We start from the raw sequence: 27,233 nt of genomic DNA, 5'->3' as shown, positions 1-27,233 counted from the left end.
TCCTTCAGTAAAGTCTCTTAGGCAAGGTGGGAAAAAAAGATTTACAACTTCAGCGGAACTGTAATTCTACCAAGAAAAAGTACAGTCAATCTACCTCACTGTCACCAAAGTATCTGAAGCTGGCTTTGTCATATTTCTTTCTCCTTTATATATGGAGGTGGGGGGAAAAAAAAGGAAAGAGAGTTGAAAAAAATTGATGAAGCCCTGACCCTTTAGATTCCATTTATAGTCTGAGCCGAATGCCATCCTCCTTGACTAGAGAACTGTCCAATCCAGCCGCATGTGTCAAGATTCTATTAGGCACTAAGTGAAATATATATGCATGCCCTTATACCGTTTAACACTCTGGGTCCGCCTTCAAGACACTGGGCTGTGGATCAACCCAACCACCACTCCTCTTCCAAGAATCATCTTGACAGGTTCTTCTGGAGGAACTCCTTCTCTTTTTAACCCACCCTTTTAAAAAAAAATGGCACCAAAGAAAGACGTGAAGAAACCTGCGGCTGCGGCTGCGGCTGCCCCAGCCCCGGCACCGGCACCTGCACCTGCCCCTGCCCCAGCCAAACCCAAAGAAGAAAAAATTGACCTCTCTGCCATTAAGGTAACTAAATGGATGAATTGTTTGGTCACTGAAACATCTTTCAATAGTAAGGATCTCTAGGAACTTGCAAAGGAGTGTATTTTTCATTGAGAGGAATAGCATTATTTAGTGAGCTGGTAAATTTTGAAGAAGAGAATCCTGCTTTAAAAAATGAATGCCAGCATATAATTTCAAAAATTATTAGAGTATGGTATCATGTGTGAAGCCTGTGCTTGCTCTATTTTTTATTCTCAAGTTTCCATTTTCTCCTAAATTGCACTTTTACTATTTAAAAGAAAAGTATATATGTTTAACGGTGTTGCATTTAAGAATATTTAAACCAGTGTTTGGGTTTTAAATAAAATCTCTCTGGAAACCAGATCCCTTACTCACAACTACATCAAAAGGAAAGTTTTAGCCCCTACTTATTTCCAGAAGTTTAAAAACAGCTGATGGCCCAGTTGTCCTTTATGTATTTGACAGTTGCTTTCCTTCTTCTGAAAAAGAAGACTTTTTGCAATTCAAGTTAATTCTCCCTTCAGCTTTGCCTAATAAAATTTGATACAACACTAAATGAGATCTCAGTGCAGAAAATTATGCACTCAAGTGTTTCAGTGACTATAACTGTCATCTTGTTTATTTATACACAGTATTTAATTCAGAATTTGTGAGTTTCTTCTAAATGAAACTAACAAAAATAATTATAAAACTTGTTATTTACATGGCTTTTAGCTTATGTCTTAGAGTATTTGCATACTGATCTCGAACTAAGAAAAATGTGATTAATTATTGTGTCAAAACTTTGCTGTGATCAAAGTTCTCAACTGCCAAAAGATTATCTGCTTTTGGAAAAATAGGTACGTCTGTTAACTTCCAGTGATGTGACTCATTAAATGTGCACCTTCTCTTCATTCACTGAGCTCTGATTGGCTCATATTACAATTTGAAAATTTTTATCTAAGGAAACCTGCCTTATATGGAAAACCAATGAGCAAAAGTACCCATGAGGTGATCTTTTCACTTAAGCCAAAAGTTGTATATGTAATAAATCTCAATTTTGCCAATTTACCATTGTTTACTTGTAACTATGATGCTGACCCATAAACAAATATTTCATTGACTATTTAATATAACTATGGAATTTTTTAAGTCCCAAAAATATTTAGTTAGATCGCCCTGAGACATTATGTAACGAAGTTAAATATATTCATAATTTATATAACATTCCAGTTAAACATGAAATTTTGTTTAAAGTATAAGTAAATTATCATGAATATTTAATCTTTAGTTTGTAGGTATTTGAAGTATTTGAAAAAAATTGGTCATAGAATATAATATTAAGAGCTATTCTTAATGGATATCCATTTAGGAGGACAAAAAAATGCATGTCAGGTCTTCTGATAAATGTTTTTCTAACTTGAGGACTGCATGCATACATTTCTTTACGAGGAAACCAAATTTTTCATCTCCAGCAATCCTAGTTAATGTATCCTTTATAGATGCATACTGTCTACATTACACAATAAGTGAGATCATAGCCATGATAGTAATTCTGATTGTCCCTCATCTTTAACTCTGCACTCTACAGTAACATTAGAGATATGAATCAGTGTCAAAGCTAGTCCTGTATTTATTGTGATTTATAAGACAATGTTACCGTTTGTATCCAGTATTACAAACTTCTGTAAAGAAAAGAAAATGTACCTGTTTACCTAAGAGGAAAACGAAGTATCTAACTAATGAAAACAGGCATTAATTTTCTTCCCTGAGGAACTGTGTAAGAATGAGTACATAAATAAAAATTTAGTTTGGCAGGTGAGAGATCTCCAAGAAAAGACAAAACATCTCTTTTCTAATCCAGAAATTAAGCCAATTACTTGTTCATAGTCAGCAGAGAAGCAACACTTTTCAGAATCTTGAAAATTTGTTTATTATTCTGTCAATATGTTAAATTGACAAATTGACATATTGTCAATATGTTAAATTGAGTTGTACAAGCTTAATATTGTGTAATATTGTGAGGATACAATATAAGCTTGTACAACTAAGCAAAAGAAGGAAATACCCCTGGAGTGTCTCTATGAGAATTGGGTATGCTCCATCTTTATTATTTCATTGCAGAACAAGAGATGTGATGGATTCTCATAAGGAACACAAATCAAAAAGAAGTTAAATGAATCTGATAGAAACAGGAAAAAAAAACCTTTATCTTCCATTCAGAAGGCCCATTTGCAACAGAGAAAAAAAAGAGAAACAAATGGAAACTAACACACTTTTGTAAAGAAATGTAAATGTCTTCAATGCTTTGCATTCATTAATATGAAATAAATCAGTGCATATTTAGATGTATTCTAGCAAGGCCAACGAAAGTGATACAACTCAAGAATTTTATAAACTTTAATTTTATCCCAGGAGGTAACAGGCCTAATTAAAACATACATTAAAACATTTTATATTATAATGCTTTTAATCACTTAATAATGTTTCTAGATATATTACCTCATAAAAGCTATACAATTTTTTCAAGCAGAGAAAATGAACTTTAAAGAAACTAATAGAGCTGTTATATGTATTCATTAACTTTCTGAAAATTCAATAAAGAACAAAACTTAATTGGATTATAGACTTTCTTTCATAAATCATATAAGATTAGAAACTTAGCTGTCCTTTAGACTTTGAGTAATGCTGTAGTTTAATCATAACTGCCTTTGTGTAGTACTATAGTCATAGTCATGGTAAAATTTAATTTCTCCATAGTATTCCCAGCTAATATCTATGTTTCATATTGTAATATACTAAATTTAATAGCCATATATTTGATTCCCCCATAAATCTTGAATAATCTTGAATATAATTAATTAGTTTTATCAACTTCTTAAGTGTGCTTTCCAATCTGATTTCCTGGTTTGTTAGTTATTAGTTTACAACATTTCTTCAATTGTTCTGACACAAATTTTATGATACTCTCTCAAGGAATGCTTACTCGATGTCCAATCCTAATGGATTTTCTATGAGTACCCTTTTCAACAACAAAGTACTGTTGATATTTGAACACTAAAGTTATTGTCCTTGGTGGTTCTAAGCACTCTTTGCCTTCAGAGAGCTAATACTTCCAGTAACCCAGAACAAAAGAACACAGCCTAACAGAATCGCAGTTACAGGAATTAAAACCCAGCATAAGTACGGTTGTAGATTCAAAAACAAGAATACGCATTGCTCAAAACTGCAACCAAGCAAAATAATGAAAGTAATAACATAACCATGTACCTAGATTGTAGATCTTCAATGTGTAAGTGAATTTTCTGCATGATGCATGCATTATATGTCAGTATTGCTGTGAGGTGATAGGATTGTGAATCATGTCTCTCACTGTGCTGTTTGAGTTTTAATTTTCGTTGTATTCACCACTTAATCAGGTCAGCCCTGACTAGATATTGTGAGCGATATTATAAAACGTGGTAAAGGTACAAAATGCATTGACAGAAACTATCAAATAACAAATCTTGCATCCACAATTGGCCACATGCTTGGGAAGATTTAAACTTTCAATTTAATATATAAGGTAGAAATCTAATGTTCCCAAATGCACCTACTTATTGATGGGTATTCAGTGGAGGCAGATAGTTTTATACGCATTGTGGCACCCAATTTGTTTTGGCCCAGGTATAGGATTACTTTTCTTCATCTGTAAGTTCTTTTTTCTCATTTCCAACAAAGCTAATATAAATCCAGTTTCCTTTAGAAGAATTTCTGAGAAAAATCAAATGAAGTCATGTTCCACAAAAGGCTCTGAAATCTATAAAGCTTTTTGTAACAATAACCAACATTCATTGTGAATTTACTCTTTGCCATGTTATCTCATTTAATCCTCACAATATTACACTGAAGTTATTGTATCCACAATTTGCAAGTAAAGAAACTGAGCTTAAAAGAGGGTAAGTGCTATACATATGATCAAATAAATAGTTAGGTGATGGACCTAGGGTTTAACTTAGCAAGCAAAATCCAGAGTCAACTGTGTTAACCATATCCGAAACTACCACCCTTATTTATAAAAAGTAAGTTGCTGTTTCTAAGAATGTGTAAAGGAGCCCTTTTTACTCTTAAGGGTATGAGGTAGACTGGTTTTTATATTGCCCTGCACAGTCCTGTGTAACCAGAAGAGGGGATGACAGACACATCAGAGCAAGTTCACCAAGACTTTTGACCTTGACTGTTCACTACTATTCTGTTCTCCATAGCTTTTCCCTATCTTAGCACCTGACAACTTGGGTGTTTTGTTCTACAGAAGAAGGGTGAAATATCAGGAACCTAGAAATATTCCTACTCATTTTGTTCCATCTTCCTATAAGATGTTGTAAATGGAAAATGGATATTTTTCAAATGCTATTAGATATAATGAAACTGAGTTTTTTTAGTAATTTTGGTTTTGTTTAATTAAACACACATACATCAAATATGACCTTCAATTTTTGCTATCAGGCTAATATTCCAAGGAGGGTATGAGATCTCTATTTCATTTACAAATAAACAGCATTATATAAACTGGAAATCCCAACCTATATTCTTTGGGATGGTACGCAGAAATACAATGCCACATGTACAATATGATAAAACCTTAACCCTAACTACTCTGAGTAAAAGAACACATGTAATCAATTTCTAATTCAAAAAACATAGGTAAAAATATGTATAGGTTGTTTCTAACTTTTCTTTACATAATCTTAAAAGTTTGTTTTCTTTCACTCTGGCCTTTTAATAGTTCAAATTAATTTTTAATACAACTGTAATGTTAGCCAATTGCAGTATTAATCCATTTGCAGTGTAAATATAACCTCAGGAGCAAATCAGAAATTGTTTGACACTATCACTAGGTATCAATATCACATTTCTTCCTTCAATTGTCTATGCTGTAACAGAAGAGAACAGGTGGAGAGAAGTGGGAAAATATTAAAGGCCATTTTGTAATTTTCTCTAGAATTATATTTTGATGGATAATGTCTTCGAAAGGAAAATGCAGCTTTGAAAAGTAGAGAGGTGTTCACCAATTAATAGTGAATAACACTTTTAAGTAAAACTAAATATTTGCAAGACAAGGAGACCATAAAGTGACTGTGCCAAATTTAGCTCTCGGCATTTCAGTGCTGCAAATGAACCCCTGGCAAGTTGTTTTTAGAACTCATTCCATAATTACCTAGTATTAAGCACCATCTGACTCATGGTGGAAAGGATTATATTTAGTCTGCTGATACTACACTTTCTTCTGCTGCTCTTCAGACTGAAATACTTTTCATATAAAAATAAGATCTTCCGTGGTTTGTTTCTATAACAACTTCTACAGCTTGTTTCTTACCTCAAATCAGAATTTGAAGGGCAAAAATTACAATATAAAAGTAGAAATGGCTTCAATTATACTAGTTAAAAGGTATATTATATGGATGATAAATTCTGGCTATTCTGGTCACAAATTCCTAACAGTGAAGTGAAGCCAGAGAAGAAAAGTATCCCTAAAGATATAACTACATCTTATCAACTTTATACTCTTCCTTTCACTGTGATAAAGTACTTAGTAAATGCCCAGTGGCATATGTCTCCTGTTTATAAAAAAATCCAACTGGCTTGAACATGGTGTTATGAAGTTATGTTTTGTTTAATTCCTGTTTATCTAAATTACTTCAGACTAATATTACCTTTGAATTTTTAGGCATTCTTCCTTTCCCATTAAAATGAGTGAGTTGAAGTAGATTCTACTGACAAAAGGATGGAAAATTCACAACATTGCAGAAACATAAGGAATCCTAGAAATCGTGCAGTAGAATATTTTGTACTGAGGAAACTATAGCCTAGATGAGAGAAGTTATTTAATCAAAAGACACATGATTTATGATAAGAAAGCTAAAACAAAATTCCCAATCTAGCTCTCTTTCCACAAGTTCTTGAAGTCTCCAGAATGGCAATGCCAATATTCTTATCCCTGCTGTCACAAAAGGAAATTTTATTCCAGACAAACAGGAAGAAGAAGATATTTATGTCTTAAAACACACACACAAAGAATTTTTTAAAATAAAAGAATGAACAAAAACACAACATAGGTTTTTAAGAAATTACATGCAAACAAATGCACAAAGGAGACAAAAGTATGGTCAGCTCTCAAAAAACTTTAAATTTCTTTACCAATTATTAATCATAAGAAAGCTAAGGAGAAAACTGAAAAAGTATAACAGGTTGTGTTTCTAGATTTTTATTAAAATTCACTTAGACCTCGCTTAGTTCCTGTAGGTCTGAATTGTTTTATTTTAATAGTTGAGTTTTTGCTCTTATGTGACTGAATTCAGTTGACTGATCTAGGACTTCATAGCACAAAATTAAGGATTTTATCTCAGACCAGATCAATTTATGCAATCTAACCATCTAATTCTCTTATATTACAGAAACTGGGCTGGTACCATATTCTCAATACTCTTAATTTCCCCTGTTTATATACCATATTATAGTAACTAGACTATATATATATACTAGCCTAAGTATATCCTATGTTGAAGTCAAAAATGCAAAAATATTTATTTCCTTCGACTTGAGTTATTCTGAAGCACAAAACTCATAAGAGTTCCAAAATAGTGCTTTTCCTGGCCTTTTATGGTGGCTCCTAGAAACTCTGTGAGATTGGAGTGAAAATTAGGTAAAGTTTTAAGGATTTATATACATCCAGGTCTTTGGTCTCTCTGCCAGGCATTAAATCAGAGAGCACACAGCAGTGTTTTCTTTGATTGAAAACTGGCCCTGATTATATTAGCTTCTTTATTTAGCCTTTCTAGTCATTAGTCCCCATTGTATGTTGCAAGGACCGTCGAGTTCTTTGAAGAATGTAGTCCATGTTCCTTCCCAGGGCATTTTCCCCCAGTATTCGACATTACATGTCTCCCCAACAATCTTTAATTATAGCTCTTCTTCTTTTACTAAGGCTTAACCTACATCAATTCCAGAGCTGTTTGATTAACAGCATTTTAATATTTTTTCTATAATTCAATTCTTTGTTAAGTTGGTACAAAAGTAATGACAAAACTGCAATTACTTTTGCACCAACCTAATATATATATTGTCTGATGTTTAATTAGTTAACCTAATCTCATTATTACTATTAGAAAGATGCTTCTCAAAGTAAAAAAGAATTTGTAAACATTGTAATAAAAATTTTTTAGTAGCAGAATGTTGTAGACTACTATTACCTAAATCCAACATCAAATGATAGCACGAATCATAAAAATGTGGAATGTAACTAGCTTACTAGGAGTATAAGCAAATATGTAGGCTAGAATATAAAAGAGCCTTAAAAAGAGCAAATTGGGGATTGGAAAATTAGAAGTCCAGGTCAAAAACATTGATATAAAATCTAAAGGAAGGTGCTAGAAATATAAATGTACATATATCAATAATTCAAAATGAACATGCTAACTTTGAGCAAGTAAAGTCTTTTCCCTCAGGGTACACAACATTCTAGAGGAGAAGTTTATATTTGAAGGGGGAGCTTAGGATATACATGTTCTAATAATTTTAACTTAATGAAAATCTATTGAGCTTCAAATATAGACAAGGTATTCTATAGAGAGTTATGGAGGGATAAAGCCTAAGAATAAGGCAAGGGAAGTGCTCTATCGGAGACAGGTTGGGGTAGGCTCACATCTAGGTCCACATCAGAAACAAATGACTTCGGGAATGGCCTACACTTCCCAGTTTACAATCAGGAAGGTTAAAAAACTTTCAGTGGGATGAAGAGCTGGGTGATGTTGAATACTGGGGGAAACAGAGAAGAAATGTTTCTTTCAAGGGAAACAAATGTTATCAGGGCTTGTCGCATATTTAATTTCTAAAAAGAAGCAATGAGAGGAGGGCATTCCAGAGAGAAGTAAGGTAAATCTGATCTTTAAAACTAATTGATGACATAGAGAACTGAAGCCAAAACCAGCTGACATTGTGTATTCGTATTACACAATTAATTTTCCCTTGTTCAAAGGACTGATTACCCCATCATGATAACCCCAAGGAAGAAAGAGAAGATAAGTTTTGTCATTTATAAAAGTAAGCCAGACAGAAGAATCACTTGAACCCGGGAGGCAGAGTTTGCAGTGAGCCAAGATCGCGCCATTGCACTCCAGCCTGGGCAACAAGAGCGAAACTCCATCTCAAAAAAAAAAAAAGTGTGCCAGAGAAAAAAAATGGGATTTCCCGTTTATTCTATGAGCACAGAATCTAGGTCTCCTAGTTTTTAAACTACAGTTTTTCTCTAGACTATACTGTAGCCTTCCCTACTGTTGTCAAATAAAGTGCTCAAATATTTATGTTGATTCTCAGTAAGTACCAAAAAAATCTAAATGCATTCTCTATGTGATAAAGGTATGGAGAAAGACTAGGGTGAAACAGTTAACAACTGCATACCACTTAACTGCTTCTATTATAATAATAACAAACTTTATAGTATCCAAGTTGTTAGAAATAGCTTATTCATAACATAAATTCAACTTTTTTTTTTTTTTTTTGAGATGGAGTCTCGCTCTGTAGCCCAGGCTGGGGTACAATGGCGCGATCTCAGCTCACTGCAACCTCCACCTCCCGGATTCAAGTGATTCTCTTGCCTCAGCCTCCTGAGTAGCTGCAACTATGGGTGTATGCCACCAGGCTCAGATAATTCTTGCATTTTCAGTAGAGGTAGGGTTTCACCATGTTGGCCAGGCTGGTCTCAAACTCCTGGTCTCAAGTAATCTGCCCACCTAGGCCTCCCAAAGTGCTGGGATTACACGCATGAGCCACCACACCTGGCATAAATACAACTTTTATTTTTTTTAATTTTTTTTTTTTTTTGAGAGGGAGTTTCACTCTTGCTGCCCAGGTTGGAGTGCAATGGTGCGATCTCAGCTCATGGCAACCTCCGCCTCCGGAGTTCAAGCAATTCTCCTTCCTCAGCCTCCCAAGTAGCTGGGATTACAGGCATGCGCCACCACTGCTGGCTAATTTTGTATTTTTAGTAGAGACAGGGTTTCTCCATATTGGTCAGGCTGGTCTTGAACCCCCAACCTCAGGTGATCCGCCCGCCTCGGCCACCCAAAGTGCTGGGATTACAGGCGTGAGCCACCACACCCAGCCCTAAATACAACTTTTAAACTTACTTTCCAGTTTACTCAATAGATTTTACACAAATTAACCATATTTTCTATCTAGGCAAGGACATTTTTTACCTGAAAAAAATTATTAAATATGAAAATAATTATGTTTAGTAGGGCAATTTTGATGGTTAATTTTGTATTATTTATAGTTATTAGCTCAACTAATGATATATGCTAGTTCTCAATAATCATAAGACAATTCAAGTTTAATAACATAATTACATAAATATAATTACAAAACTAAAAAAGAACACAAAGATAACATGGTAGGCTCTGGTGCTTTCATTTATGTCAAAAATTATAAGATTCCAAATCTTGTAATATTCAAAGTTACACATTTCCACCTTTGTCTTTCCCTTCCATTTCCCCCTAATGATTCAAAGCATTTTTTATTTTTCTATTAAATTTCATTTCCCAATAACCTTTCAAAATGTCAAGCTATTTGTGAAAATGTTTACCTGTGTACTAATAATTTTAAAATTATATTTTCAATCTTAATTTTGGAACTCAAGATTCTATGAGATTTTTGTTCCTACTTATAAACTTAGAGCCAAAAGTGATATGCATATTAAATGCTGATTTCTTCTGAAATGTTTTGAGGAGAAGCTACAAAGTATATGTCTTTCTAGAAGGGAAGACTTCATGTTTTTTGTGACTATCCCCCTAAAAACAGTTGCTGAAGCAGTACTCAAGTTACAGTTAATCTCCAATATACATTATGTCTGTGAGCTGCTTTAAACAGGTAGAAAACTGATAAATATTTTGTCTGAACTTTAGTGGACATCCTAGGAGGATCTTTTCCTGTACCACTTTTCCCAGTACCATTTCCAGAAGGGAGTTGCCCGCTATTTTCAGGTAAGCTACCATGAAAACCCATTGCTGGCCAATCCCCTAGATACCTTTAAAATTCTAAAATACAGTTTTGGTTGGACAAGGTGACTCATGCCTGTAATCTCAACACTGGGCAGGATGATGGCTTGAGGCCAGGAGTCCAAACTAGCCTGGGCAACATAACAAGACCCTGTCTCTACAAAAAGTCAAAATAAAAATTAGTCGGGTGCAGTGGCACATGCCTGTAGTCCTAGCTACTCAGGATTCTGGGCTGGGAAGATCACTTGAGCCCAGGAGTTCGAGGCTGCAGTGAGCTGTGATTGTGCCATTGCACTCCAGCCAGGGTGACAGAGCAAGACTCTGTCTCAAAAATAATAAAATAAAATAAAGTACAATTTTGTATTCCACAAGGTCTGCCATGCATTCTTTTGGCTTCTTGGTCTAGGGACTGAGCCATAGAGTGTTTGCCAAGGCAGAAGTAGAAACAGAAACAGCATGATCTAGTAAGAACTTATGTGTAGTTAAAAAAAAAATGAATAGGATGAGAGTAAAAGAATGTAAAAATGATCTATCAGCTTTCCTGCCTAGAAAAACTTCTGAAAATAAAAAAATATGACTACTCGGCCATTATAAAGATAACAAGGAGGGAGGAAAATAACCGGACCTAACGTCAGGAGACTAAAGGAGAATGATGAAAAGCGGAGATCAAAACTATTCCTGGCTTAGATTATGCTTGCAAAAGAGTGATCTTTAATTGGAGATTGAAAGACCTGACCAGATTGTCACTTGGGTGCATCCTAAGAAACATGCAGAATGCGCATGGCCTTTTCAAGTCCTCTGAACTTTACCATAAAGGACAGTACTTCAGAGGATGTTCCTGCTATGGCAGTTGCCATTTGAAACCCCAAACCAGTCCCATCCAAAAACTTGCATTAATACCAAAACTTGCTGACTCGAAGTTCGCAAAGTCCATGGTCATCAAGAGAAGGGTCTGGCCCAAGACCTTAAAGAAATTCTAAGCTCTTCTGCCATGGAACAAATAGGAAGCTTCTTAAAGGAAGATGCTCCAAGAGAACATCTTGGAAATAAAGACCATAAAAATACCGACAGGCTTCCATCTCACTATGGCTGTCTACTCCAAGGTTCTGGTCACCTAAAAATAGCTCTCAGGGTACAGATCCATCTTTCCCTTTGCCCTAAGAAAGCTAAAGAACTCTCCAAGGGGTGTGGCAACTTATCTCTGAAACCTGATGCTAGCTGTGAGGTCAAAGCTTGCCCAGAAATAAAAGGAAGCCTCAGCCAGGGAGGACCCCACTCAGGGACCGGAGCAGCCCTCAACTCACTCTTCAGCTTCCCTGCTGTGTTGCCGCCCAGCCGCTCCATCATGGTGGGTCCTATGAGACAATAATTTGTCATTTATAGGAGAAAATAGATAGAGGATATGATCTTATTGAGAAGAAAGATAGGCAAAGAATGGAACTGAGGAGAGAACATGTTCAACATGAGTCTTTAGTATCTACTTTTGGGTTTTGTTGAGATCCATTAAAGATAGGAGAAAATAATTAGAGCTGTTTATCAGCTGGAAAAATACATCCTCCAAGAGCTGTGCTTTATGCTTCACCAACTCTTGCTGTATCACATAAGATTCATTATATCTAAATTTAGAAGAAAAAAACCTGTAGCAACAGCAAAATATTATACATTAAAATACAGTCCAGTGATGCTGATAGCTAAAACTAAGTAAACTGCTTTTGATGCATTGGGTTTTGTATACTATTTTTTTAAGCACTGGTTAAATAGAAGACAGACTTAAGGTAGTCTTTTTAATGTGTATATCTGTACTTTAACACCATGTATCTTATTAGACATATCTTAAATATACTATGGATTATTTTTCTAGGAAGTATTAAATGTAGCATTTGTTAAATCATTAAGATACAGAAAGATATTCCCTAATTATCTTTTGCAATAGCTTTTTATGTTCCTAGATTCAAAAGTATCCTAAGGCAACCTTCTTATGCCAAGACACCTACATAGCTTCCTAAAAATCTCAGAGCAACAAGCGCTCATTCTTCTGTCAATGCATTTGAAAGAGTACTAGTTTTTTTTTTTTTCTTTCTTTCTCATCCTCGCCACTGCAGTCCTTCAGTGCTGACCAGATTGCTGGTAAGTGAATTGAGTTTCTCTGCTACAGATGTAGGCACAGCACTGCCTAGTTTCTGCAATATTACTTATCTTCAAGGCATGTTACTATGGCTCAACCTGTTAGTGTCCAAGCTACGCCTGAACTCTGAAAAGTAGGCTGACTTTTGGAGCTTACTTTGAAGATTACTCAGGGAATGAGCTGGATACAAGTAAAAATCAGAACATTTTTGTTTGGTTAAAACATTCTTTGTGGTCAATTTCTTTCTAACAGATCCAGTTCTCTAAGGAACAGCAGGATGGTAAGTTTAAAAGCTATGGTTGTTAAATGTGCACACTCATAAAGATGGCATGTGTGAAAACCAACTCCCTTGGGATGAGATTAGCTCTTCCTAATTATCCCCACTGGTGTTGCCATTCTGAATATAAATTGCTCTCGATCATTCTAAATATAAATTAGCTCAACCTGAAACCCTTGCTGATACTCAGTAATCAAAGGTTTAACAAACAAAAGATAAGCACCACAAAATAGGCCCTTATATTTGCTGATATCTAAATAAAACCAATTTGATACAATAGATAATACCATACATATATATATATATATATATATATATATATATTTCCCAAAAAGATGTAGATTTTAGATGGCTAAATTGCTAATATAATCCTTAAAGAGAGATTTGGCCAGTCTGAATTGTCAATTTGAAAAACAAAGTTGATTATAAAACTGCCCAATTACTAAACCTATATCATTTCAATGGATAACATAGTGAGTTGTAGAACAAAAATGAATTCAGAAACAAAGAAGAAGGATTAATTTATCATAGAACTGTAGAAGGAACATTAAATGTCTCCTGGTTTAACCCCTCCCTGAGATATGCAAGACAGACTCCAGAGAGGTGACAGGACTTTCTCAATGACTCAAAGAATTAGTGATAGGAGCAAAATCTGACATTAGTTTAAGTTGATTAAAAATTTATTTTATAAAAACAATTACTAGCTAGGAGACTCCAAACTCTTAAGATTCAAGAGAATCTGAATAGTTTCCCTAAAAAGTCAACCTTTTCCCCTCTGGGTCTTTGGATCCAACAGATCCCATATTCCACAGGAGCTTGATGTTTTCATTAGAAAGTACAGCGAGGAATGTTTTATGGAGTGAAAGAGTCACATGTCTAAATGAACTGAGACACAAATAAACCTATAGATGGAAGGAGGAGAAAAAAATAGCTTCAAAATATTGTATAAATTAGAATATTGGTCATAAGTAGTATGTCTATATTACATATATTATGATATGAAAATATAAATAATTACAATTATAGGTGATTAATAAGAACCTATTCAAATACTCAGTTCTCTACCTAAAGGAGTCCACCTTCTTCAAGTCTATTTCTGCATCTGAAATAGTTCATATTTGAACATAAATTGAGAAAAAGGGATATTTACTGTAGTACAGACTCACATGCATCTGTATCATGGTTGATGGCCTCATGTAGACAGATTAGATGATTTGGTAACTCATAACTCAAGATTATTTGAAATTATACCATGAAGGACTTTTTTCTCATTGAAAACAGTTGGCGATTCTACCATAATTTGTTTGATTTTTAATGCATTTTAACTAGTGATGCTGCTACATTGTCACCTACTGCATCCCAGTCCTCTCAAATAGCTAATTTACAGTTGTTGTGGCAAAACTATTGTAGGATCAAGCAATGGAAGACTTAAAAACCCTTGCAAGGACTCAAGGATTTAACGTTGAGCATTAAACCTTTTATTCCATCTGTGAAATAGATTTTAGACACAGAAGTTCAGTAAACATGGGTGTAGTGTACTGTTTTCTTTGTGGCAGGAAAACAAATGTAAGCATTTTAAATTATGTGGAAAACCTATAGTTTCTTAAATGAAAGTATTCTTTAGTTTGTTTCCTTCTTTAGTGGTTAAAGAATTTTGTTCATGGCTGCTCTATTGGAATCTATCACAGGATTGAAGGAAAGGGTGCAAAAACTGGAAAATTACAGCATTCTAAAGGTCTAAGTTTTGTGCTCTCCAGGAGACGCTAGCCACATGTGGCTATTTAAACTTTAATTAATTAAAAATAAAATTTAAAATCCATTTTCCTCACTTGCACTAGTCACATTTTAGTGTTCAAGAGCAACAGTTAATAGCCACCTTTTTGGGCAGCCCAGAATGACAATAATTCCATTATTACCAAAAAGTTCTAGAACAATACTATTATAGACCAGAAGTTAGCAAACTTTTTCTTAAAAGGCCAAATAGTAAATACGTTAGGCTTTGCTGCCAGTAAAGTCTCTGTAAAAACAACTCCACTCTTTCACTGAGGTGTGAAGAAAGCCATAGACAATTCATAAAAGAATGGGAATGGCTGTATCCAAATCAAATTGTATTAAAAAGAAACAGGCAACCAGCCCCTGGAAAATAGTATAACCAGCCCTGGTATTAATTCTTCAAGAGAATAACTAAACTTTGGGTTAAAAATCTGGGGTAATAAAATAGTGTCTTTCTGGTCTCTGCCTTTAAATCACCAAAAGTGTTAATGTCAGAGTGATTCTATTACAGCCCATAAAATCCTATTTCTACTTCGGCATCTGACCAGGGTAATACTGAGCCTGCTGAGCAGTCTGTCCATGAAAGCCTGAACCCAGTAACAAGAATAGTTCAGTTTCACATGTCCCTTAGAAAGATGAAAAATAATATTTGACTAATGACTTCTCAGTGCCTGCAGCAAGTTTTTTAGCTTAGGGAATTGATCTGTAGTCAAACTGCATAGAATTCAAGGGGTAAATTTTAACAAATAATGGTAACATGATCTGTAGTGAATTGTGAATATAATGTCAGTGCCATGTTAGATTAGGGGATGGAGGACTAGCAAGATGGAATACTTTTCTGAGTGATCTATCTAGACAGCACCTTTTGATCTGAAACCACTGATAGCCTAAAAAAAATGCTTTCACTTCTACCAATTTATTCACAAATGATTTTTTGAGTATTGTTGATATTAACTAGAAGTCACCAGCAGTACCTTTGGGTTTCCCAGAAAATGTAATCTAGTTTATAAGTTCTAATTAAAATGGTTTTACTGGCCCCCAGATCCATAGTAGCACCCTTTCTGTCTTTGATATACATTTCTAAATTCTTTGTCACTATAATTTTGAAAGTCAAACCAGTTCTATCAAAAGAGAATGATGAAATTTAGAGAAAGTAATCAATACAATTATTACAATTAGAATAGAGAACACTTTAAAATATGTATTCATAAAAGAATGGGAATGGCTGTGTATACTTAATACACACACATACACACAAAATGAATCGAGCAAACTGGGAAAATGTGACTAAAATTGATGGCGTCTACCAATGTGAATATCTTAGTTATGATAACATAATTTTGCAAAATGTTACTACTGGAAGATACCAGACAGAGCATACAAGAGATCTTTCTGTATAATTTCTTACAACTGCATGTGAACCTACAATTTTCTCCATAAAATTGTAATCACAAGGCATAGCGAAATTCTAAAGCTGATATAGCAACATATGTTATATGTATTATTTGATAAAAGGGTAAAGTATGAAAAGATTATCACAGCAACATACCAAAACAAATATTTCTCCTTCTGAACTGATTATACGAGGAGCCTAATAGAGTCACACATTAGTTAATAAACTATAGAATGTGTAGATTTGTCTTACCTTTCTAAATTTTTCCTGAAAAATAAAGTTATTACTGGAGAAAACTGGTTAAAGGGATAACCTAGGAAATTTGTACCTCAAGAGGAGGTTTTTCTATATAATTTGAAAAGTTTGAGTTAACATCACGTACCATGAGCCTGATTGAAAATTTGTTCTTTTTGAAATTTTGTTCATCTTGTTAATTATATGAGAGATTATTAAAATTTCTCAAGGCCTTAGAATTTTTTAACCCAATCCAGCTTTCTAGGCACATAAAGGAAATATGAATATAACTAGGAGCTCCAATTTTCATATCCGATTAACAATAACAGGCAACTTAAAGTTGGAAATGCTGTTTTAAAATAACCCCAAAAAGAAATGCTAAGTTTTTGCCAATGATAGTTGGAGATACAAAAAGAGAATCCAGGATAACAACTTGCACAGTTGGCAGAAGTTGTAAAACAGAAGAGTTTGAACAGAATTTTTGATGGAGTTAGGTTTAATTAATAGGTTAGAGGAAGAAAAGAGCACTCTAATGTTTCTTGCTTTTTGCAGAATTCAAGGAGGCATTTCTCCTGTTTGACAGAACAGGTGATTCCAAGATCACCTTAAGCCAGGTCGGTGATGTCCTTCGAGCTCTGGGCACAAATCCCACCAATGCAGAGGTCAGGAAAGTTCTGGGAAACCCCAGCAATGAAGGTAAACCATCAATTTTTCCAAGAAGTGTGGAAGTATAGGAAGTGTGTAGCAGTGTGTGTGTGTGTGTGTGTGTGGTGTGTGTGTGTGAGACAGAGAGAAAGATTGATTTAAAAATGTTTCACATAATAGGGCTCAGTTTATTCTTGATTGTTGTAAGTGTGCCGCTTGGCCATAGAAAGTCTCAGCTTTTTTCTTTATAAAATAAGTTAAACTTCCTTTGAGAATTTGCAAGCATGGTAAAATGTCATGCTAATATCTAATGTTAAGCATTAGATATTAAAAATAATACCTAATGCTAATATCGTTTCGAATGTTCATAATTAAAGGCTAATGTAATGAAATAATATCCAAATCTGCACATTTTTTCAGACTTCAAATCTTCAAAGGCAAAAACACATTCTGGCAAAGATGTTAAATATGACTTAAAACACTTTATAAACAATTCTGGGTAAATTCCAGTGGCACAGTTCTAGAGAAGTTCTCCTCTGATAAAAGCTGTGGAAATGAAATTGCAACTTTGTCAAGCAACTGAAAAATACATGCTGACTGCCATGTGCTCTGTCCTTTGACACCCTGCTTTAGAAGCAGGGTGTCAAAGGACAGAGCACAAGGATAATCCTAGGAAAAAAATCAGTGATAAATTTAAGTGGCAAAATTGCAGAAGTCATTTACTCAATCTAGAAATCCAGTCATTATTCTAGAATAAGGAAATTTTTTTTAATCCCAATGGTTTTATTGAAAAGTATAATAGTCTAATGGAAAATGATACTCAAAACAAACAAAAAAGACAAGACACATTTGCAAATTGTTTGACAAGGGATTAATATCCAAAATATATAAGAAACTCAACAGCCAAAAAAAAACCCACGAATAATCCAATAAAAAAATGGGCAAATGAACTGAATAGACATCCTTCAAAAGAAGATATGCAAATGGCCAACAGATATATTTTAAAATGCTCAATATCACTAATTACCAGGGAAATGCAAATTAAAAACCACAATGAAACACCATCTTACCTGCTTAGAATGGTCATTATTAAAAAGACAAAAAATAAATGTTGGGGAAGATGCAGAGAAAGGGGAACTTTTATATACTGTTGCTGAGAATGTAAGTGCAACCATTGTGGAAAATAGTGTGGTTTATCAAAAAACTAAAAATAGAACTATTATATGATCCAGCAATCCCACTACTAGGTATATTTATAAAGAAAAGGAAATCAATATGTCAAAAAAAAATCTGTATTCCCATGCTTACTGCAACACTATTCACGATGCCCAAGATACGGAATCAACTTAAATGTCCATCAACAGATGAATGGATAAAGAAAATATGATATATATAGATATATATATATATATATATATATATATATATATACACTCACACACACACACAATGGAATACTATTTAACCATAAAAAATGAAATTTTATTATTTACTGCAATATGGATGAGCTTGGAAGACATTATGTTAAGTAAAATGAGCCAGGGATGGAAAGATAAATCTACATGTTCTCACTTATATGTAGAATCTAAAAAATGTTGATCTAGAGAAGTAGAAAGTAGTGCTTTCTAGAGACAGGGAAGGGTGGAAGGAATAAGAGATAGCCAGAGGTTGGTTACTAAATACCAAAGTATAGCTAGATTGGAGGAATAAATTCTAGTATTCTAAATAAATTCTAGTGCTCTAGTCCCTCCTGAGTAGCTACGACTACAGATGTGTACCACCACACCCAGCTACTTTTTGTTTTGTTTTAGTTTGTTTTGTAGAGACAGGATCTCGCCATGTTGCCCAGGCTGGTCTCGAACTCCTGAGCTCAAGCATCTGCCCGCCTCGGCCTCCCAAAGTGCTGGGTTTATAAGCATGAGCCACTGCACCCAACAGAAACCTTATTTTTAAATGCCACTTCCCAACTTACCAAACATCTATCTTTAATGAAGAGAGGAGGGAATAAGAGATAGCCAGAGGTCAGTTAATGAATACAAAATTATAACTAGATTGGAGGAATAGTTCTAGTGTTCTAAAGCACTATAGGATGACTATACTAGCAACAATTCATTTTCAAATAGCTGAAAGAGTCGATCTTGAATGTTCCTGATACAAAGAAATGATGTGTTTGAGATGATCGGTATGCTAATTATCCTGATTTGATCATTACACATTATACACATGTATCCAAATATCACACTTTACCCTGTAAATACATACAATTAGTATGTGTCAATCGAAAATAATTTTTGAAAGAGATACAAAACTGAAGTTTTTCAAGTAGATATTCAGGCTGTTTATCTTTGCCATTAGGAAACAGAGAGAGGGGTGTGAGGTAACAAATAATCTTTTTCTTTTCCTTGACAGTTGAAAATTCTTTGGTGGCCTTCCTTTGTTAGAAGAAAACTTGATTTCAGGAAAACTCAAAATCACCCTGCTTACTTCATTTTCTGTGGAAGGAAATTTCCAATTACATCATGTAGAAAAGCCAAGGGCATGAGATAAAGTGAGCAAGCAATAGGGCAAACCCTATTTTTATTTTTTCTTTCTTTCTTTTTTTTTTTTTTTCTGAGTCAGGGTCTCACTCTGTCACCCAGGGGGGAATGAAGTGGCATGATCATAGCCCATTGCAGCCTCAACCTCCTGGGCTCAAGCAATCCTGCCTCAGCCTCCCAAAGTGCTGGGATTATAGGCGTGAACCACCACACCCAGCCAAACATAATTTTAATTTTTTTAATGTATTTATTTGAGATAGGGTCTCACACTGTCATCCAGGCTAGAGTGCAGTGGCGTGATCTTGGCTCACAGCAACCTCCACCTCCCAGGCTCAAGCAATCCTCCCACCTCAGCTTCCCAAGTAGCTGGGGACTACAGGCATGTATCACCATGCCTGGCCTTTTTTGGTTTTGTTTTTTATTTTTTTGTAGGGATGGGGTCTTGCCATGTTGCCCAGGCTGGTCTCAAACTCCTGAGCTCAAGGAGTCCACCTGCCTCGGCTTCCCAAAGTGGTGATGTTACAGGTGTGAGCCACTGTGCCTGGCTGAAACCTTTAAATGTCACTTTCCAACTTAGCAACATCTATCTTTAATACAATTATTTGGTAAAATACTCATTTATTCAGCATTCAAATTTAATTTTTTAAATATTACTCAATATAATTTCAATGTAAAAATATAAATTGCGTGTAATAGAAATATAGACGAGTAGTAAAAAAAATTTGATTTGGTGAATACATAACCTTACCCATTTGCATACAACTGGATAGTATAAAATAGATTGTCCAGATTTTCCATGAATAAGATTTACCTTGTCAGAAGATAATAAAGTCCTATCATCTCCTGGCCTCTAAGGTACAAAGAAGTCAGGAGATCACAAAATATTTGACACACACTCTCTCCTTGTAAACTTCTTAAATTACTTAAAATTTAAAGAAAGGGAAGGCCCTCAAAAAGCTGGGGACAAAGGTGGAGTATGTACTAAAGTTAAGTTTTACTGTATTAATCCACTAATAAATTTTTTGTATCTCAGTGCATTTTTCTATTGCTTGCAAGTATTTATGGGAAATATTAAATGGACAATACCAAAAAAAGCTAACACTTATTAAGCACTCAGTTTATCCTAGGTATTCTATTAAACTTTGCATTCATTAGCTCATTTAGTTCTCACAATAACACTATTAGTTATCTCTATTTTACAGATGATAACTTGAGGCACAAAAAGGTTAACTAGTGCACTGTCAACATTGCAAACGGTAGACTGGGAATAAAAGCTCAGGCACTGGAACTCCAGACCTCATGCCATTAATTATTACAATATTCTTGATATTTTAGCAATTTACCAGCTGAAATTTAAGCTGTGTGAAGGTTTTTCAGATAACCTAGAGTAACTTTCCAAGTTTAAATTGTGACTCAGAGTTAGTATTATGGTAGCTAATAACCCTCAAAATTGCAATTTCTTACAGAGCTGAATGCCAAGAAAATTGAGTTTGAACAATTTCTGCCTATGATGCAAGCCATTTCCAACAACAAGGACCAGGGCACCTACGAAGACTTTGTTGAGGGTCTGCGTGTCTTTGACAAGGAAGGCAATGGCACAGTCATGGGTGCCGAACTCCGCCATGTTCTAGCCACCCTGGGTAAAGGAATTTATTTCAGTGGACTTAGTGAGACAGAATATATAGAAAAGAACATGACAGGAGAATCATGTCATCACCAAAATAGGAGGAAAGACTACAAAGGGAAAATGGGGAAAAAAAAAGTCAAAACTTAATGACCATTTCAATTGGCCTCAGTGACAGTGAATTTGGTGAAAATGTTAACTTAAAATATTGGTAATTAATAAGTAAAGGAAAGCATGGTAGTTCTTATAGGACACAGTTTGTATGCCAACGGATAATGTGTATTTAATTAATTAACTCATTCAAAAACCAATTAGTTGACAATATATTAAGAACCAAAAGAATGGGAAAGTCACAATTCCTATATGTCAAGAATTTAGTCTCCAGAAGCCCTTGACTGATGACCTATGGTGGATTTTGAAAATATCACGTGGTCTTTCTGAAAGGAGAGTTTTGTTTCATCAGGTGAAAAGATGAAAGAGGAAGAAGTGGAAGCCCTGATGGCAGGTCAAGAAGACTCCAATGGCTGCATCAACTACGAAGGTAGAATCGATGCTCACTGGTGGTTACAGCAACTCTTAACTGATCAGATTGATGATGGGCTCCTTTTGAGCTTCTTTTCCTCTTCCTTCCTTATTGACATACATATGACAATCAATTGCATAACTCTAAAAAGATACATGAGGATCTGAACATATAAATAACATTTATTCCAGTGTGTTTTAGCAATACTGTGCATTGTTTTAAAGCTTAAAATGTGTTTTCACATGTATTTTTTGTTAGATCTTCAGAACATCCCTATGAGTTAGACAGGGCTGATGTCAGAATCAAATTTAATAGAATATTAAACTTGAAGAAATCTCAAAGTCATTTACTAATATGAAGCAATTATGAAAATGAAACTTCGGGCCAAAGAGGTTAAGTTACTTGGTGAAGGTCAAATCACTAATGGCCAGGCTGGTGCTAAAATTTACTTCTCCTCCTTGTCTAGTGTTATTGCTTAAATGAAAGTCATCCCACAGTTGCCAATTGTTTAATTCCTACTATCAATTTACAGCAGCTTCACCCAGAATGTGTGAAAGCAATGCACTACACAAAACAAAGATGCATACATAATATAATTTACAAATTTAAAATTTTTTTTAATTTGTAAGATAATTTAAAAATATTTCTATCCCCAAAGAGAATGAATCAAGTTACATATAAATAAAGACAAAAAGAGAAAAACAAAGAAGAGAAGAGAATGATAGGGGAAGAAAGGAGAAGAAAGAAAAGGAGGGAGAAGAGGACAAAATCAAAGGGCCTAGCCAAACATATCTTCACTGACAATCTTGATTAAACTTCACTTTTTTCCCCGTCGACAATTCTTCACATTTGGCTATTACCATAAATACATTCAATAAATATTGAATCATTCAATAAATATTGTTTAACAAGTAGACAGTCATCTAGAAAGTGAAGTCAAATCTGAATTTTATGCCAAGACAAATTTCAAATAATTTACATGTGAAATGTAAAAGCTAAAAACATAAAGAGCACAAAAATCATGGAAGAATTAATTTTATAACTTTGGAGTGGTTACGTTTTTTCTTTCTAACAGTGACACAAAAACCAGAAGGCATTGAAAATCTTGACAAATTTAATCACATACTTTAAAAAATCTATACGGCAAAAGCCACCAAAGCAAAGTCAAAAGACAGCAAACCAGAAAAAAAAATTTTCAATTAATACCAGAAAGAGCTAATTTTCCTAATAAAAAAGAACTACTACAAATTAATAAAAGATCATATTGAATAGAAAATTAGTAAGTACATGAACAGACAATTCATAGGAAATAAAATGAATAAAATAAGATGACAAACTACATTAATAATTTTTAAAAATGCAAATTAAAACTACACGGACAGCTGGGCATGGTGGCTCACACTTGTAATTCCAGCAGTTTGGGAGGCCCAGGTAGGCGGATCACTTGAAGTCGGGAGTTCCAGACCAGCCTGGCCAGCATGGTGAAACCCTGTCTCTACTAAAAATACAAAATTTAGCTGGGCTTGATGGTGCGTGCCTGTAGTCCCAGCTACTCAGGAGTCTGAGGCATGAGAATCGCTTGAACCCGGGAGGTAGAGGTTGCAGTGAGCAAAGATCGCGTTACTGCACTCCAGCCTGGGCAACAGAGCAAGACTCTGTCTCAAATAATAATAATAATATAAAACTACACTGAGATATCATTTTTCAATAAGCTGATTGCCAAAGATTAATGTTTGAGCACACTTTAGGCTGAGAAGAGGGTATGGAAACAGGCAATTTCATGTTTTACTGATGGGAATGCATATTGTTAAAACCCCTAGGTGATGGTGTGATAGTACTAATTGCAGCAAATCTACTTCTGGAGAGACTTAGTCTCTAGATATACTTTCACTCAAGTGAGATGACCATATATAGATGGTTATTCATTACTGTGCTGTGAAATTCTCTGCAGCCCTAAAAAATAGGGACACTCTTATGTACAGTTATAATATCTGTAAGATAAATTATTAGTTGAAAAAGAATACAAAACAATGTATAGAGTATGCCATTTTTTGTGTAAAAAGATTTTTAGAAACATATTTATGTGGTCTTGTATATGCATAAACAGCTCTGTCAATTTAGCTATAAAAAGGGGAACCAGTTGCCTAGCAGACAGTGGTGGGAAACATTTTGTTGTTATATACCCTTTCATACTTTAAAGAAAATATTTTAACCACAGCTGGGCACCGTGACATGTGCCCGTAGTCCCAGCTGCTTGGGAGCCTAAAGCAGGAGGATTGCTTGAGCCCAGGAGTTTGAGTCAAGCCTTGACAACACAATGAGACCCCATGTTAAAAATAAAAATGTATGTGAATGTACCACTTATTCAAAAAATTAATTTGCAAAATCAGGGCAAAGGTCATCAATCCACTACTAAGAATTATGAGCTATACACATCTTAAATACAAAACAAAAGAAACTACTGTTACAGCTAAAAATAGGATTGCGCTAACTCATTAAACCTCTCTTTTATTAAATTTGACTGTTTCCTAACTCTAAATTGTCTATTTTGTCTATTTTGCCCCTACAGCTTTTGTCAAGCACATCATGTCTATCTGAATGGAGCTCTCAAGGTATATACCAGTTCCCTCTTTAATATTTAAGGCTTTCTTGATATTGTGTTTTTAAAAACTTGACAGCTTCAGTTTATATGCTGTAGATGAATATTGGTTCTTAATTAAGAGATATTTATATTAATTAGAAAATATTAATGCCTTGAGATGGGTTATTTAGAAATAGAGCATTTTTGTACGAGCGTATAAGCAAAAACTTATGAGGTTTTTGTTTCCACTCATAAATTCTATCTTTGTGACTGTACTACGATTATGCAGTGGAGACTCAACAAACCAGAGAATAGTTAATTAATTTGATTGGAACAGAACACTAATAAAAGCACAGGCAAACGTTTTTTGGATAACCAAAGTAGTTTTTAACAGTTTCTAAAACCGTGTTATAATAGTCCAAATTCAAGCACTTGCAAACAGGTTCTTACAACTAGGAAATGTCTCATCTTGTAAGTGCTGATTCACTTTGCGCTTTTTATTCTCTTACACTTCACATTATTTCCTCCTGAGTTTTCTTTCTGAAAAGATGCAATCAATATCTAATTCATTTTCCCTTTTTCTTTACAGAACAAGCATTGTTTAGGAAGACTGGCTGGAAACTTATTTTAATCACACCCATGACAAACTCTCCAGATCTGTTTACCATCATTCAGGAAAACAAAGCAATCTGGACTGTTCAAGACTGAGCAACTCCCTGAATTTTTATACATCTTCGGTTTTTCTCTGAATTGAATTCATACCACATAAACAAAGTGTCTGCTGCTCTAGATGAGAAGAATAAAATATTGACAATCTCAAATCCAAGCACAATTCTTTATTATCTGCCATGAATCAACAAACATTCTTAATAAATCAATAAACAATTTTGGTCAGTCTGGAATGTTCAAGTCACATTGCATTTTTATTTTCTTAATGAAAATAATTTTTAAAACTTCAATTATTTTATTAAATGTAGAGAATATTGACAAATTATAAACTTTTAAAAGAAGAAATCACTGCAGTCTACATAGCAATAACAAATTGAATAATAAAGATAATCATATGTTATTGAAAAAGTGAAATAGAAATCTGAGGAAATTCAAACTAGATAAGAGACATTTTTATAAAAACTATACAGGTAATTTAAAGCAAAAACAGGTTTCTTTGGATTTGTGTAAATCATTTTGTTCATGGCTTGATCTATTTCACTTCTAGTGACAATCTGGCCTATTAGAAAAGTCTAGCAAGCCCTTGATCCTTCTCACTTAATGTCTTCAAGGATAAGATTTAAAGTGACCATTCAGCTATAAGTTTAAGAAAAAACCCTCTGGGATGGGATTGTTGCTTAAGAACTCAAGATCCTGTTTATTAATATTCTCTCTCCAAATATGATTCCCTCCCCTTTGCATGTCTATGTCCCAAAATATCAGTTCAATCTTTTAATAGATGTCAAAAGTGGTAAAGACAAATTAACAGAAACGTTCATAGTGTAAACTTTATTTCAGAATGCTATCACCTGTCACTTCTTCTTCAGAACACATTCTGAGGGTAAAAAAATTGACTATTTAGAAGAGATGAGTGGTAAATAGTTCTCCATACCCCCCTAAAAAGATAAATTTAATATATAGTATTATAAAATATTTGAAAAGTACCTGCCTGCCTATAGATCTTTGGAAGCTGAAACAATGTTCTCCTGATATTGGGAGCTTCAAAGCAATGTGTTCCTTCTGTCTGGCAAAGGGTCACTCAGATTTCAGTGGCAGAACTTTAACTTCAACCTCTGCTTTTGTAGTCAAGATGATGTTGCAACATTGAAATCACTCTTTTAAGGAAAATGCACTATAGTAGTCTCATGATCTTTAAGGCCAAGTTTACCTAAGACCAGGAATTGGAAATATCACAGCCTCATCCAGTAGAACTTTCTGTGAAAATGAAAATCTATATTTGCTCTATCTTATATGGTAACTACTAGTGACATGCAGCAATTGAACATTTGAAACGTGGCCCATGTGATGGAGGAATTGAATTTTAATTGTTTCCTTTTAATTAATTTAAATTCGAATTTAAATAGTAACGTGGCTCTTGACTACTATATTGAACCACTGTTCACAGCTCTTAATATATATTTATCTGCAGGTGTTATACCAGGAAATTAAAAATGTTTGTTTTAATTACAAATGACACTATGTAGAGAAGTTGACTGGTACAAATAATTCAATTATAAAAGGCTCATTTTTGTTTTGGGATATGTGACTAAATGTTATTTCTTCTATACTCCTTTAAAAATTTTTAATTAGAAAAATGTGATGTCTGTGAGGTATTAAATTTTTAATCTCAAGTTTTATATTTAGTGATTCTCCCTCAAGGCCTTATAAAACCGCTTTAACCCTCAATGGGATAATATCTAGTACATTGTCATGGGAACTAACCTTATTAAATTACCATGTGTGAAACGCCTGTAACTCAAGTAACAGCAGGTGCAAAATAAAGTAGCAGGCGGAAGAGTGACAGTAATTTTTAACATCTACACCAGCTGGCAAAAATGACAGGTGCCTAATTCCTCAGTCTTTAAAAATAACTTTTGAGAAGCCTACGCAGCATAAGCAAATATTTTCAAGTTTATTTTTTAGCTATCTTCGAGTTACCTTTCTGACAAAATGTAATAATATACACTAATTTTAGCAGAAAATTATATTTGAAACTTAAAGAGTGCACAGGAACTTAATTTATTCTCTATGAACAAAATAAACAATTATTATTAAATTGGGGAAATAAAATTTAATTTTTAGATTTCACAGCAAAAATTCAAGAAACATTATATAGGAAAGAATTCATAATGTGTCTTTCTTGAATTCTATCTACAATTTCTTTTTCTGTGGTGGCAAATATAACTTGCCACCACAAGTTAATAG

The 27,233-nt window shown here is 34.3% G+C and overlaps 1 protein-coding gene across 2 annotated transcripts; it reads left to right on the top strand.

Annotated features, from left to right (window-relative positions):
* Positions 1-337: 337 nt before the first annotated feature.
* On the top strand, positions 338-25,222 carry MYL1 (myosin light chain 1). Of its 2 annotated transcripts, none has more exons than XM_054478308.2 (7): positions 338-601; positions 12,986-13,013; positions 16,963-17,106; positions 21,059-21,232; positions 21,680-21,757; positions 24,309-24,351; positions 24,910-25,222. In XM_054478308.2, exons 1-6 carry the CDS (start codon positions 470-472, stop codon positions 24,335-24,337), a joined length of 585 nt encoding a protein of 194 aa, XP_054334283.1. In that variant the 5' UTR covers positions 338-469; the 3' UTR covers positions 24,338-24,351; positions 24,910-25,222. The 2 variants fall into 2 exon arrangements, with proteins under 2 accessions (XP_054334283.1, XP_054334284.1); XM_054478309.1 differs by lacking the exons at positions 338-601; positions 12,986-13,013 and adding exons at positions 11,883-11,956; positions 12,711-12,735.
* Positions 25,223-27,233: the final 2,011 nt, after the last annotated feature.

Source organism: Pongo pygmaeus, chromosome 11 (assembly GCF_028885625.2).
Source record: "Pongo pygmaeus isolate AG05252 chromosome 11, NHGRI_mPonPyg2-v2.0_pri, whole genome shotgun sequence".
Lineage (NCBI taxonomy): Eukaryota > Metazoa > Chordata > Mammalia > Primates > Hominidae > Pongo > Pongo pygmaeus.
The sequence above is the reverse complement of the archived record's forward strand: the minus strand, read 5'-3'. Positions and strand labels throughout refer to the sequence as shown.